Source organism: Sphaeramia orbicularis, chromosome 4 (genome assembly GCF_902148855.1).
Source record: "Sphaeramia orbicularis chromosome 4, fSphaOr1.1, whole genome shotgun sequence".
NCBI classification, from domain to species: domain Eukaryota; kingdom Metazoa; phylum Chordata; class Actinopteri; order Kurtiformes; family Apogonidae; genus Sphaeramia; species Sphaeramia orbicularis.
This window is the reverse complement of record NC_043960.1, coordinates 20,113,601-20,125,647: the sequence shown is the minus strand read 5'-3', so window position 1 is coordinate 20,125,647 and position 12,047 is coordinate 20,113,601. Positions and strand designations below refer to the sequence as shown.

Genomic DNA, 12,047 nt, shown 5'->3' with positions numbered 1-12,047 from the left:
TATATATATATATATATATATATATATATATATATATATATATATATATATATATATATATATATATATATATATATATATATATATATATATATATATATGTTTAAAAATCTCCCAATGGTGAAGAATTGATTAACAAAAATGAATGTAAAAAATATAGATCTTGCCTCTCCATCTTCTAGGAGGGCATGAAAGTTTTAGTCAAAATGCACTGTGGTTGTTTTTTTAATACAGATAAAGTCATCAACAAACATGCCCTCACCTTGTGCCAGTCTCTCCAGTCTCTTGCCATGTTCAGGTGGGACTGCATACCTGTACAAAAAGCACAAAGAAAACACCAGAGAGTCAATATATGATCACAAACAGGTGAAAATTAATTCAGTGACAAAAGCTGCTTCATGAAAATAACTGAACAGCCACTTAAAACAAGTTATATGTTTGAAGGGAAGAAAAGAGCAAATAAGAGGGAGGTGGAGGAAAGATAAAATGACTTGTGAAGGGCAGGACCAGGAGAAATGGCTGTTTGGGGAGCACTGGGTTATTTCACAGCCCTAAGCACTCACCATTTTTGCAAATGAAATTGCCCATGATGTACATTTAACCACCCCTGTCTTATTCTTTTTTTTTTCCTTATGCATGTGCAAACGATGCCAACCATCCAACAGTTTATCAATGTTTGGGGGATACTTGCTGCTTACTGTCTTGCTGTGGTTTGGATAATACAGTAGCTGCTTAGACCCCCCTCATTATATCTTTCATCACATTTTATTACCATCTTTCCACCTCACACCTTGCTGTTTTATTACTGCACAAACACAGGAGCCATGAGGCTCTGGTTCTGTGCTGCTTTACAGGTAAAGTAGGGACTTACTATGGCAACAAATACAATTGTTAATACATGAGGTGGGTACTGTGCATTATATACCACTGTATGAAATGTCAGATGCCAGATTTAGAAAGCAAGTTTATTTGTAAAACAGAGTGGGAGGCAACCAGAAAAGCTAGAATCTGATCAGCACATTTGTGAAGTTATTACTATCCTCCTTATTGCTGCAATTATCTCCTCTAGTTGCTTAACCCTCCAGAGACTTCCACTAGTGAACTATGGGTGGAAACAAGCTCACACTTCTCATTCTCAGTCATGCCTGAACAACTGCATTGATGTTCGGAACAAAAGCTGTAGGAAGAAACAGAAGATGAAAATAAAAAAAAAAAAAAGAAAAAATAGACAGAGATGGCAAAAGGCAACAGCAGTAAAAGATGGACAATAAAAGCATGCGCAAAGGCATAAGAAAGAGAGAAAGTGAAAGACAATTTCAGGGGGGTCTAGACATGGTGCCACACTGCCACCTGTAGACAAAAACTTAGAACAGCTCAAGTGTTTCACTATTTTTTTTTTTTTTTTTCAGACTTGTGATCCAAATCTTTAGGGCCATTTCGGAGCAAATGGGAGTCTCACTCGTGCACTGAAATTCAGGTGAATTTCTTAAGATTTCTATATTGCTGAGTATATATGCAGTTAAGTTGTCTTTGTACAGTTGTCCTTGATATGTTTATTTAATTTTCATCAAGAGATTAAAAAAAAAAAAAGATACATGAAAAGGTTCCACCTTTCTATAAGCCACTTTGACTTAAGTCTTTCCTTTTGCCCCATTGGAAGTTTTAATATCAGACTGTAACAGGCACTAAACGTAACCAATTAAGTGTATCCAGTGATCATGCATGATTATAACACTATAAATTAGCTAACACTAGAAGTCTGATACATTCATTGATTCATCTTCTGAACCCCCTTAATCCTCACTAGGGTCACAGGGGGTTGCTGGAGCCTATCCCAGCTACCTATGGGTGAAGGTGGGGTTCACCCTGGACAAGTCAGCAGTTCATTGCAGGGCTGACATATAGAGATGAACAACCAATCACTCTAATATTCACACCTATGAGCAACTTTAGGTTGACCAATTAACCTATCAGTGCATGTCTTTGGATGGCTGGAGGAAGCCAGAGTACGTTGCATCAGTTATATTTTAATTAACTGTACCAATACATTCATGTATTTCCCCTGTCAAATGAATAAAAAGATAAAATAAACAGTCCAACAGACTCTCTGATAATGTCTGAAGTTTAGACGACACTTGGCTTTTCAAGGAAAGAAGAACCCAGTTGGGTTGCATGTGAACCAATGCACTTCACTTGGCTAAACATAACAGACTTCATCTGTACTGAAAGCGGAGATAAAATTGTTATTGATCTTCTCATCTGACTGTCAGTAAAACAATAAATAAGGACATTTCCTAAAATGCCACAGTAATTCTTTAACAGCGTTTGTTGTCCTAGGGGAGAACTGCAACGCAGTTTTGTGTGTAAATTTTCACGTATTTCAGAACAGTCTGTGCCGCCAGTACATCCCTCAAATGATCCCTCAATCCCAGCATCAAACTAAACAAATCAGCAGATCAGCGTGTCTCCTCCCGTTCACTCCCTCCTAAGGCCTCAGTTGCCATGGCAGCAACACGTCTGTCACTGTGGCAGTAGCAAGAAAAACACACAAATAAAACAACACGCAGCAAATGAAGGCTTGAACTTTTCCACCTCCCTGAAGAAGTGTATGATTTATCTACAGTGAGAGGGTGTTCATGACAGTGCTGGTGTGTTTTTGCAATTGTTATTTAGGTATTTGTTATTTATATGTGGAAGGAGAAATACCGATAGCTACTGCATTAAAAAAATATTTGCTGATGGGCTATGTCCTGTTCCAACTCTAATCCCTCCACCTGGCTCACTTTTCTTTCCTCATTTCTAAAAATGTTGGGTGCACAGTAAATACAAACCCAACACTGTGAAGTTACTTCCTATGCTGCTACAATTTTATGCAATGCAGCATCATGAAATGGCATCACATTTAATTTGAGACAACAAAATGAGATGTGGCAATAAGAGAAAGAGGAAATAGAGAAGTGGATTTGACTAATGTTAGTGTGTCTCAACTATCAGCAAGCTAATAATAGGGTCAGAAAAATAGTGTTCTCACCAATATTATAGACATGCAATATCTTTGTCATCTTCCCACTCGACTTTCTTTAAAATCTGCAGAATTTTTAGTTGGTTTGAAACTCTCTTTGAAGGTTATTTGTGTTAAACATACCATGTGCAATTTGTTAAAGCCTAAATTGAAGTGCAACTTTAATTTCTATGTTCTAGTGGTCAATCCAAATAAATGGCTATTAATCTACATTAAGTGTATTGTAGTGGTGTAATTAAAACTGGAAGGGGGGGGGGACTGAAATTAAGGAACAAAAAAAAAAAAAAAAAAAAAGAATTTGAAGATACAGATATAAGGGTGTGAAACGGTGACCTAACTAGTGCTGCAAAAACGAATCGATTAAATCGATCCAGATGGATTCTTAAGAGTTGGCAACAAATTCGGCAGTTGATTCGTTGGGTGTTGAGCATGGCAGCATTGAGGCATGCCCGCATGCTGTGTAGTGTAACAGAGGAAAACACCGTGTGGCTTCGGCTGCCGGGCTGGATTTTTAGAAGCTAGATTTACATTAAGTTCCCGGTGGTCACAGCATCCCCGTTTGGCTCAAACGTAGTGCGCTGTTTATGTAACAAAACCAGGTGGCCACTGGGGACATAATATAAACCTATCTTAAGATAGCCTACGTATCATGATTACTTTAGCCCACTCGACACCATCTTTGTAATTACGTTTTCATCCATCTCCGTTTATCAGGCCACCAGACCAACGTTACCTTTCGCTGACTGGTACTAATACATACAACGCTAGTTTGGTAGCCTATAACAGGAGATGGTTGAAGACTATATCTTGCTAGTCTCTGGCCATAACAAATCTAGGTAGCGGGCTAGTGCTCACTAACTATACCTAAAGCTATTGCAGGGATGTAATCATTAGTGACTTGTCTGCAGCCTATATTGCTTTGGGTTAAATACCGATCTTTGAGAATTGAGTTTTTTGTTTATCCAATGAATTAATTAGCTATTAAAATAATCTACAGATTAATTGATTATTCAAATTATCATTAGTTGCAGCCCTACCTAACACCACCCCTCACCTCTCTGAAAACACTTGTGATTAGTCTTTGTCATAGGGTAGATTTTCTACTGTGTGAAAATAGTCCACAGTAATGCAGACCATTCTTGTTTTCCCTCAAACTATTTTAATTAGAATGTCTTCAACTATGAACTACAGCTTTAATCAATGATGGGCTTATACTATACTAGTGGTGTAAAACGAAGAAAACTACAGACAGGTCTTAAATTGCACTTATTTATACGACAATTAATTGTCAAATCAAATAACAACTCTACTGTGAATATATTGTCCAGCTCCTATCAGCTCCAGTTTCGTTCCACTGTCCAAAGACATGCACCTCAATAGATGAAGCAGTCAATCTAAATCCACCGTATAAGCAAAGGTGAGAGTGAATGGTTGTTTGTCTGTAAATCAACCATGTTATGAACTGACGACGTGTGTATTTCACCCATCGGTAGCTGGTATATGCTCAGGAACCACCGCAAGCCTCTTGAGGATTTAACAGTTCAGAAAATGGATGAATGACATTAGTTATAACAGTTCACCAACAGTATCAGATAAGAGCATCTCTGTGTAAGAACGACAATATTTGGTTTTAATATTAGTTTGTCTCCAAGAAACAAAGTTGGAAGATATAAAAGTTGGCAGAAGTAAGGCAACTACAAGAGAAACACAAAGGGGAGTGGGAGAAAAAAAAAGCTAAATTAGTTAGCTAAATAATATGCATACATAATATTTGCATCAGAAGAGTACATTGAGGCTAGTGGGAAAGTTACTGGTAGGAGACCTCATACCCAAATGGACCTACAACATTTAAATTGTCAAATTTAAATTGGCTTCAGAGTGTGGTTTCGACCAGCTCTTTATGTAAAGTGTCATGACATAACTTTTGTTATGATTTGGCACTACATAAATAAAATTTTATTGATTGATTGAAACACCTTATATTCCTTCAAACACTGTCACACAGAAACCCCAGAAAACTCCACCCAGCACCCAAACTACAGTTATAACCCACTAATGCAATATGCAGATCCTTAGCTTTCTCCTCCTCCTCCTGTGGGAGAATAAAAAAAAAAAAAACTGTCAAAGGAGAATGGATGAAAACCGGTGGACTACAGAGGGGGTTGAGGACTCGTGGATTCATTATAAACTCCTCCCTTCCAAGGAAGTTGCAGCCCGGGCTACACTTCAAAATATCCCTTTCAGTTCTGTTTCGTCAGCTATTCCCTGCCTTCCTCTCACACGCTCCGAGGTGAACTTTTATCTGACAGCAGATCCACTGGTGTGTGTTGAGGTAGAAGAGTGATTGAGGAGTTTTCAGCAATGAAAATGAAAACAAAGAGAATGGTGGAGGATAGAGACAGAGGGAAAGTGACAGACTGAGTACACTGACACATCCACCAGTTTGAGTGTGTGTGTTGTTGTGACTCGTGGGGTACAACTTTGATGGGAGCAGAGTTGCGGGGGGAAATGGAGTTAATTTCACAAACGGCTGCACTATGAGAGGGGAGGGAGAATGGGTGGGTGTGTGTGTTTTAAGGGGGCATGCTCTGTTTAACAGCCTGTAATTACCCCACCGTACACAAGTGTAAAAGTGAAAATGATTCGATTTCAGAAAAAAACGAAAGTGAAGGCTTAGTGGGCACTGACAGTGAGAGAGAATGACAAGAGAGAGAGAACATCAAATGAGGGAACTAAAAGAAAGACAGAAAATGAACACAAAAAGGAAAAAGCATCTATTAAAAAAAGAATGACTGCATGCATCCATCCAAATGGTGGCAAATTAGTTTTAATAAATGGTTGGGGCAAAAGACAGAGAATTATAAAGGGGGTGAAATAAAAGACAAACTGAAAAATTGGTGTGTAATGTACTCAAAAACTGTAAAAATATACTACAGTGCAGATTCAGCAAAGGTAGGTAACAGCGTTAAAAAGCAGCTCAGGCATCAGTCTGACATTATTAGGCAGTGAAACTGGCACTTTTTTTATTTAATGAGCAACTTATAGGGATGCACAGATTGTGACCTCTGGGCCAATACAGACCTCAGAATAATGTGGCTGATATTAATGGGATTTTCAGTTTCCTGCCATTTATTCTCCCTGTTGTAGTTATATAGGATTTCTTTATAGTGATGAAAAACTTAGCTGTTAAGTGTTTTAAGTCTTTAAGGCATTTGTCACATGATTTTTGAAGGTGCATAGATGCAATCATAGAAATTTAGGGAAAACTTTAAAACTAACAGACAAGTATTGGGCAATAGCTGACACCAATGTTTGTCCAAAATATCTGTGCACTCCGTAATTAAAGCTTGCTTTATGCCTGCATATGTAGTCAGATGCTTTCATTCTCACTAAAGAAAAATGCAGGTAAAACCCTGTCCTGTGCTCTACAAGCATAGAACAGTAATGAGTGGGCACAGTGTGCTGAATGACAGATTGAAAAACACAGCCTGATGAATGTCATTTTCCTCTACTCATATACACACACAAACTGACAGCGAGTTGTAATGACACATACCCGCTCTCAGTAAGAGGTGTGAAAACGAGACAGATAGATGATTTTAATGAGATCACATCACAGAGAGGAGGAACTAGTAACACACACACACACACACACAGTGTACACCACCGCAGGCGGCGGACAGGAGAGGGATAAAGGTGGAGCAGAAGCATACTGTGACAAAAAGGAAGACAGGTGAGAGAGGAGAACGTAGCAACACACACATACGGAACTTTTTTTTTTTTAATCTTTCGAGACAGCCCTGGCTCGGCCTGCCACCTGCAGTGTCATGTATGGCAAACAATGTAGAAAGGCAAAAACATATACGAGGAACACACAAGAGGAAAAGAAGGTGCCAATAGGAAAAAAAACACCTGAGATATGAGACAAGAAGGCAGAAGATAATGTAACAATGAAGTGCAAAACAGAGGGTAAAATAACAGTTCAAAACATTGGCAAATAGAATAATAAAATTTATAGTTGTTCCAAAGACAAAACAAGACAAAAATCTGCTGTCAAGACATTTCAACCAAATTTCCTCTTAAGAAAAGGTAGCTTTTCTTGAAGCATCAAAGCTGAAATAAACCCTTATATGGGAGTATTACTGGTGTGTGGATTTGTGCTTTACTTTTGACTTTTATTATCTAGCAGCAAGCATGATTAGTTACTAAATGTGCATGTCTTTGATCTTTAAATATACCAAGATATCCAACTAACCTCCATTTATTCTAATGAGCCTGAAAAGTTATAATCACATGACCAGTGGATAACGCTGCTGGACTCAGGGATTGGTACTCAATTACCACCTTGCATATAGTAAATGGTAGCGTGATAAAAATGCAGAATACACAAAAAACTGCTGCTAGCAGAGTCAATGAGGATGAAAGCACTTGCAATTTGGTACTCATGTTGAATTAACAGCTAGCTGTCAAGGCTCATGTCTTGTAATTTTTCCAGAAAGGGTCATATGACAGGAAAATGATGAGTTGGAGAGGCTATGTAACTACTAATAAGACACTAAGGGTACGTTTACATGGCAACACTAGGATCTAATTCCGCAAAGATTTCTCCTTTGCGTTATAAAATCATTCTGCGTTAAGACAAAGCCGCTATGATAACGATCTGCGTTAACATGAGTCCGCGAGGACGGCTGAATACGCTGTAGTGGCCATGCCAGACCAGTAGCTGGCGATGTAGAGCTGTGGTGAAACAATGGCGGTAAAACACGCGCCTGCGCACAAACGATTTCTGGTTTAGACAGCCTTTAAATGAGAAGAAGAAGAAGAAGAGGCGGACAACACTATTTACAAACAACATAATATAAGAACTGTGTCTCCGCTGGTAAGAGTGTAGACGCTGTAAATCTAACTTTTGGTGGAGAAGCGACAGCAAACTGAGCACAGTTAGCCGCACGTATGTTGTTCTGAAACCGGTCATTGTTGTTGTGGTTGTTCCTTCTTTTTCTGCAGCTTTATTGTGTCATAGAGGCTGGTAAACCAGCTTGGAGGCGCATTACCGCCACCAACTGGCCTGGAGTGGGTTAACTGGCGGTTCTTGGCTGCGCGCGCATGCGGTGACGTCATATTTTACCCCGGAACGCTCCGATTCGCGTTAACACGGAGCTGAAATGCGGAGCGTATCGATAACATTCCACCCTGGACCCTGGTATCAAAAGTTTCCGGATTCAGGCACTCTAGGCACCGTTTCCATGTTAACAGAAGGCTAATCCGTGATGAAATCTTCCCGGAGTTGACTGAATCCTACGCCGTGTAAACGGCCCCTAAAAAGGTGGAGAATGTAGAGTTTCCAAACAAAAACCTGTTCAGCAGCATTTTCAAGGAACACCTAACTAGTGTAGACCCTACAGGTAAAACCAACAAATGTTATGTTACGTTTTGTTGTGGGTGGACCTGAGGAAGAGTAGCTGCTAGCATAGATAAAAAACAAACAAACAAAGAATTACGAGTATATATAAGACTCTCAGAAGCCTCAACAACATGAAATAATGAAGATTTAACAAGAAAATGGGTGGAAAGTACAGTATTTACCACCATCTTTCAAAAAAAGCAGCAAGAAATGGTAGCAGAAAAATCTTATCTCTAAAGGTCACCATAAGTCTAAAACAAAACAATGTAAAGCACAAACATAACATCCGCTTTCCCCAGTATTCTGGTCATGACACATCCCTAGCCAAACAAACAGTAATGAAGTCTACAGCAAAGTGGAACTAAGCATCTGCAACTTAACCTAAACCACTAATTGAGGAACTATGATCCATGTCGTTGGTACAGAGTTGTGATGTTTCATAGCCAGTGTATTGTCTCCCCCCTCTTGCCCTGCATGCTTTGCTGGTTTACTGACAAATGGCTTAAAGTGCTCTGATGTACACAACAAAGCAGGCAAAAAAAAAGACATCAAGGAACATTCGCTGCAGGGACTGAGGTTTTGCACTGGGTCTAGTGGCCCGTTGGTGGTCATTTTCAGTGTGTATCTACACAACTGTCTCTGCAGGCAACCTTATGTGTACTTACAAGCAAGTTGTCTTCTTCATGGGAATAAAGTTGTTACCAATTAAAATTTGGTCTTCAGTGCAAAAAAAGCTGCAAGCTCTGAAAAATACTCAGCGTGTAAACCAAAAATCACCAGCTCTGACACCAATTAATTCTTAAAGGGGTCATATTTTACTAAACCCACTTTTATTAGTCTTTGGTGGATTTATTTGTGTATTTGGACCCTAACGGTTCAAAAAGTTTAAATCTGAATCCTCCACGTGCTGCAAAGCTATCTTTACATTCATTTTGGCAAAAATCGAGTGGATTTCTACAACCCGTTTTAATTCCTGCTTGATTTGTTACGTCACTACATTTAAACAAATAAGGTCTAGACTTCTGACGAACATTTCTCAGCGTACGCCATAATTGTTTGTCAGCAGCAGCAGTTGTAGTCCATACTGAAAGTATGTCCAAACTTCAAGCCGATTACCTAAATTGTTCAGTTGTTGGCTGAACAGGACAGAGCAGCACAGCCAACAACCTGGAGGGGGTGGGGCATGAAGTGGCTCATGTGCATTTAAAGGGCCAGTGTTCAAAACGACCATTCTGGTGTCATTACTTAGAAACAGGGTTGAAGATGGACCTGTGAAGTTGAATTAATGAAGAATTCAGACTCGAGCATAGTATTTACAGTTTATGCAGACCACAGGGAAATGTTATGAAATGCATAATTCCATTTTTAAAAAAGCAAAATATCACTCCTTTAAACGAATCTCATGAACCAAAGACTGGACTTCTTGCTGTTCAACTAGCGGGGACATATACAACCTTCACTTAATTCAATATGCCTGCACCAATTCTGTCACCAGGGATGCCACACACGGACACAAATGGGTTTTAAATGGTGCAGTTAACAACCGTGGGAGTCCAGATGCTACCAGTACCTTCAGGCTGCTTGCATGTGCACAGTGCATACCGACATGTCAGAATCTGACTCAACGCAGCTGTTGTTTGCCAAAGTGATTTCATCCATTATTTCAAAGGCAAAAAATAAAAATATAAACACGGTGCTTGTGCTGCTCCTGCATTCTAACCATTATGGAAATATCATCTGATCTGAAGTGGCTAAATTGTGTTAAGAGACACCTGTTGTGACTGTAATAGTAAATAAATCAGGAAGGAAATCCCGTTCATGTGATAAACTACTAGGTGGGATATATCCTTTTAACCTGTTGTCATCTGTAACCATCATCTATAGCTGCTACAATTTAGTGATGCTTCTTTACAACAATACGTGGCACATATTGAACTGTAAAAACATTAGAAATAGACTGACCAGGACTTGGGCTGTCCGAAGTGCAGGTAGTTGATGCTGTACAGATCCATGTCCTCAGTGTGCCATGCAAATGTGGTCTTCCACATCCCAAAATACAGGTATGGAGTGTTGACACCTTCAATGACAATGCCACATTCTTGCTCTACCATATCGAGTAGAGTATTGAGATGACCAATGTTCCACTCTTGAATATTCTGGAAATGGATGACAGGAATTTTCATTATCAGCAAATGTCTACTGCAGTCTGAACCAGCAGATGGTGCTGTAGGCAAACATAAAGGTATACTTCATCACCAACCAATCACTGATGTTTAGATCATTATGAACACTTAAGAGTATTCCAGAATTATCTGTGCATACACTTTTTTGTTGCCAACAGCAAATCACTGGAATTAGATAAGAATGTTACCATTAATTTCTTGAGGTTAGGTCATGACTTCATTGATTATTATTACATAATATGCTATTTGATGGAAGGAAGTGATGGATTTATGCATTATGTGCACTGCTGTAGCCATGTTTAACAAGCCTGACAACAACATGTAGCAGAAAAAGCCCAACTAGACATTCCGCCTGAAGCAGTAAACCCCAATGGATACACAAACCTCACCTCATCATAAATAGAGCCACTGACATCTGCGCCGTAAATTGGTGACACAAATGTCAGGTTTTTCCAGTACTTCCTCTCCAGGTCATCAAAGTCTTTGTGACGGGGTGTGCAGTATCTGAAAATAGAACAGGACCAATATTTTTGAAATGTTCAGAGTTGGGAAACCTTAAATATCTTGTAAATCTTTACTGACTGTGTAAATACGAGCACCCAGCATTACCAGCAGCTGAAAGGCCCATTAACTGAAGTGGTGGACTAATACAGGACTCCAAAGAGCTAACAAGAAATGTATTTATCTGATCAACAATCTGCATGTCTGCCATGAGACTCATTTTGGTCCCTTTATGCAAGTCATCCATTTCAAACTTTCACTGCTCTCATACTTCTGTATGTTAACTTGAGTGTTAATCACTACATCCACAAGAGGGCAGCCAAGAATGGAAGGCATTTGACCTCACCAATACAATAAAAATATAATAATTATATAATGCAATCATAATAGTGGAAGAGGTGACAGTGTATGTATTCAGAAAAAACAAATCTAGAGGTAGAGATTTAAATGGCAGTGGTCTGTCAGGTCATTGACTTTGTTTCTGTATCGTTTCTTCAAGTCCTGATAAAGATCCTTTTGGTCTCTACTACACTGAACAAAAATATAAACGCACCACTTTTGTTTTTGCTCCCATTTTTCATGAGCTGAACTCAAAGATCTAAAACTTTTTCTGTGTACACACAAGGTTTATTTCTCTCAAATATTGTTCACAAATCTGTCTAAATTTGTGTTAGTGAACACTTCTTCTTTGCTGAGATAATCCATCCACCTCACAGGTGTGGCATATCAAGATGCTGATTAGACAGCATGAGTTTTGCACAGGTGTGCCTTAGGCTGGCCACAATAAAAGGCCACTCCAAAATGTGCAGTTCTATCACACAGCACAATACCACAGATGTCACAAGTTTTGACTGTGTGAGGAGAATGGTGGTCACACCAAATACTGACTGGTTTTCTGACCCCCCTGGACTACCCAATACAGTAAAACTGCACATTT

General features: G+C 39.2%; 1 protein-coding gene across 4 annotated transcripts in view; it reads right to left on the bottom strand.

Annotated features, from left to right (window-relative positions):
- The window catches only part of kdm4b (lysine (K)-specific demethylase 4B), a 56,456-nt gene that overhangs the window by 33,082 nt on the left and 11,327 nt on the right, over window positions 1–12,047 (bottom strand). For all 4 annotated transcript variants that reach the window (XM_030132270.1, XM_030132271.1, XM_030132272.1 and 1 more), the window contains 3 exons: window positions 10,999–11,113; window positions 10,389–10,582; window positions 263–312 (listed from right to left, as the gene is read on the bottom strand). In XM_030132270.1, coding sequence (XP_029988130.1) covers window positions 263–312; window positions 10,389–10,582; window positions 10,999–11,113 — 359 coding nt within the window. The remainder of the gene's footprint in view (window positions 1–262; window positions 313–10,388; window positions 10,583–10,998; window positions 11,114–12,047) is intronic.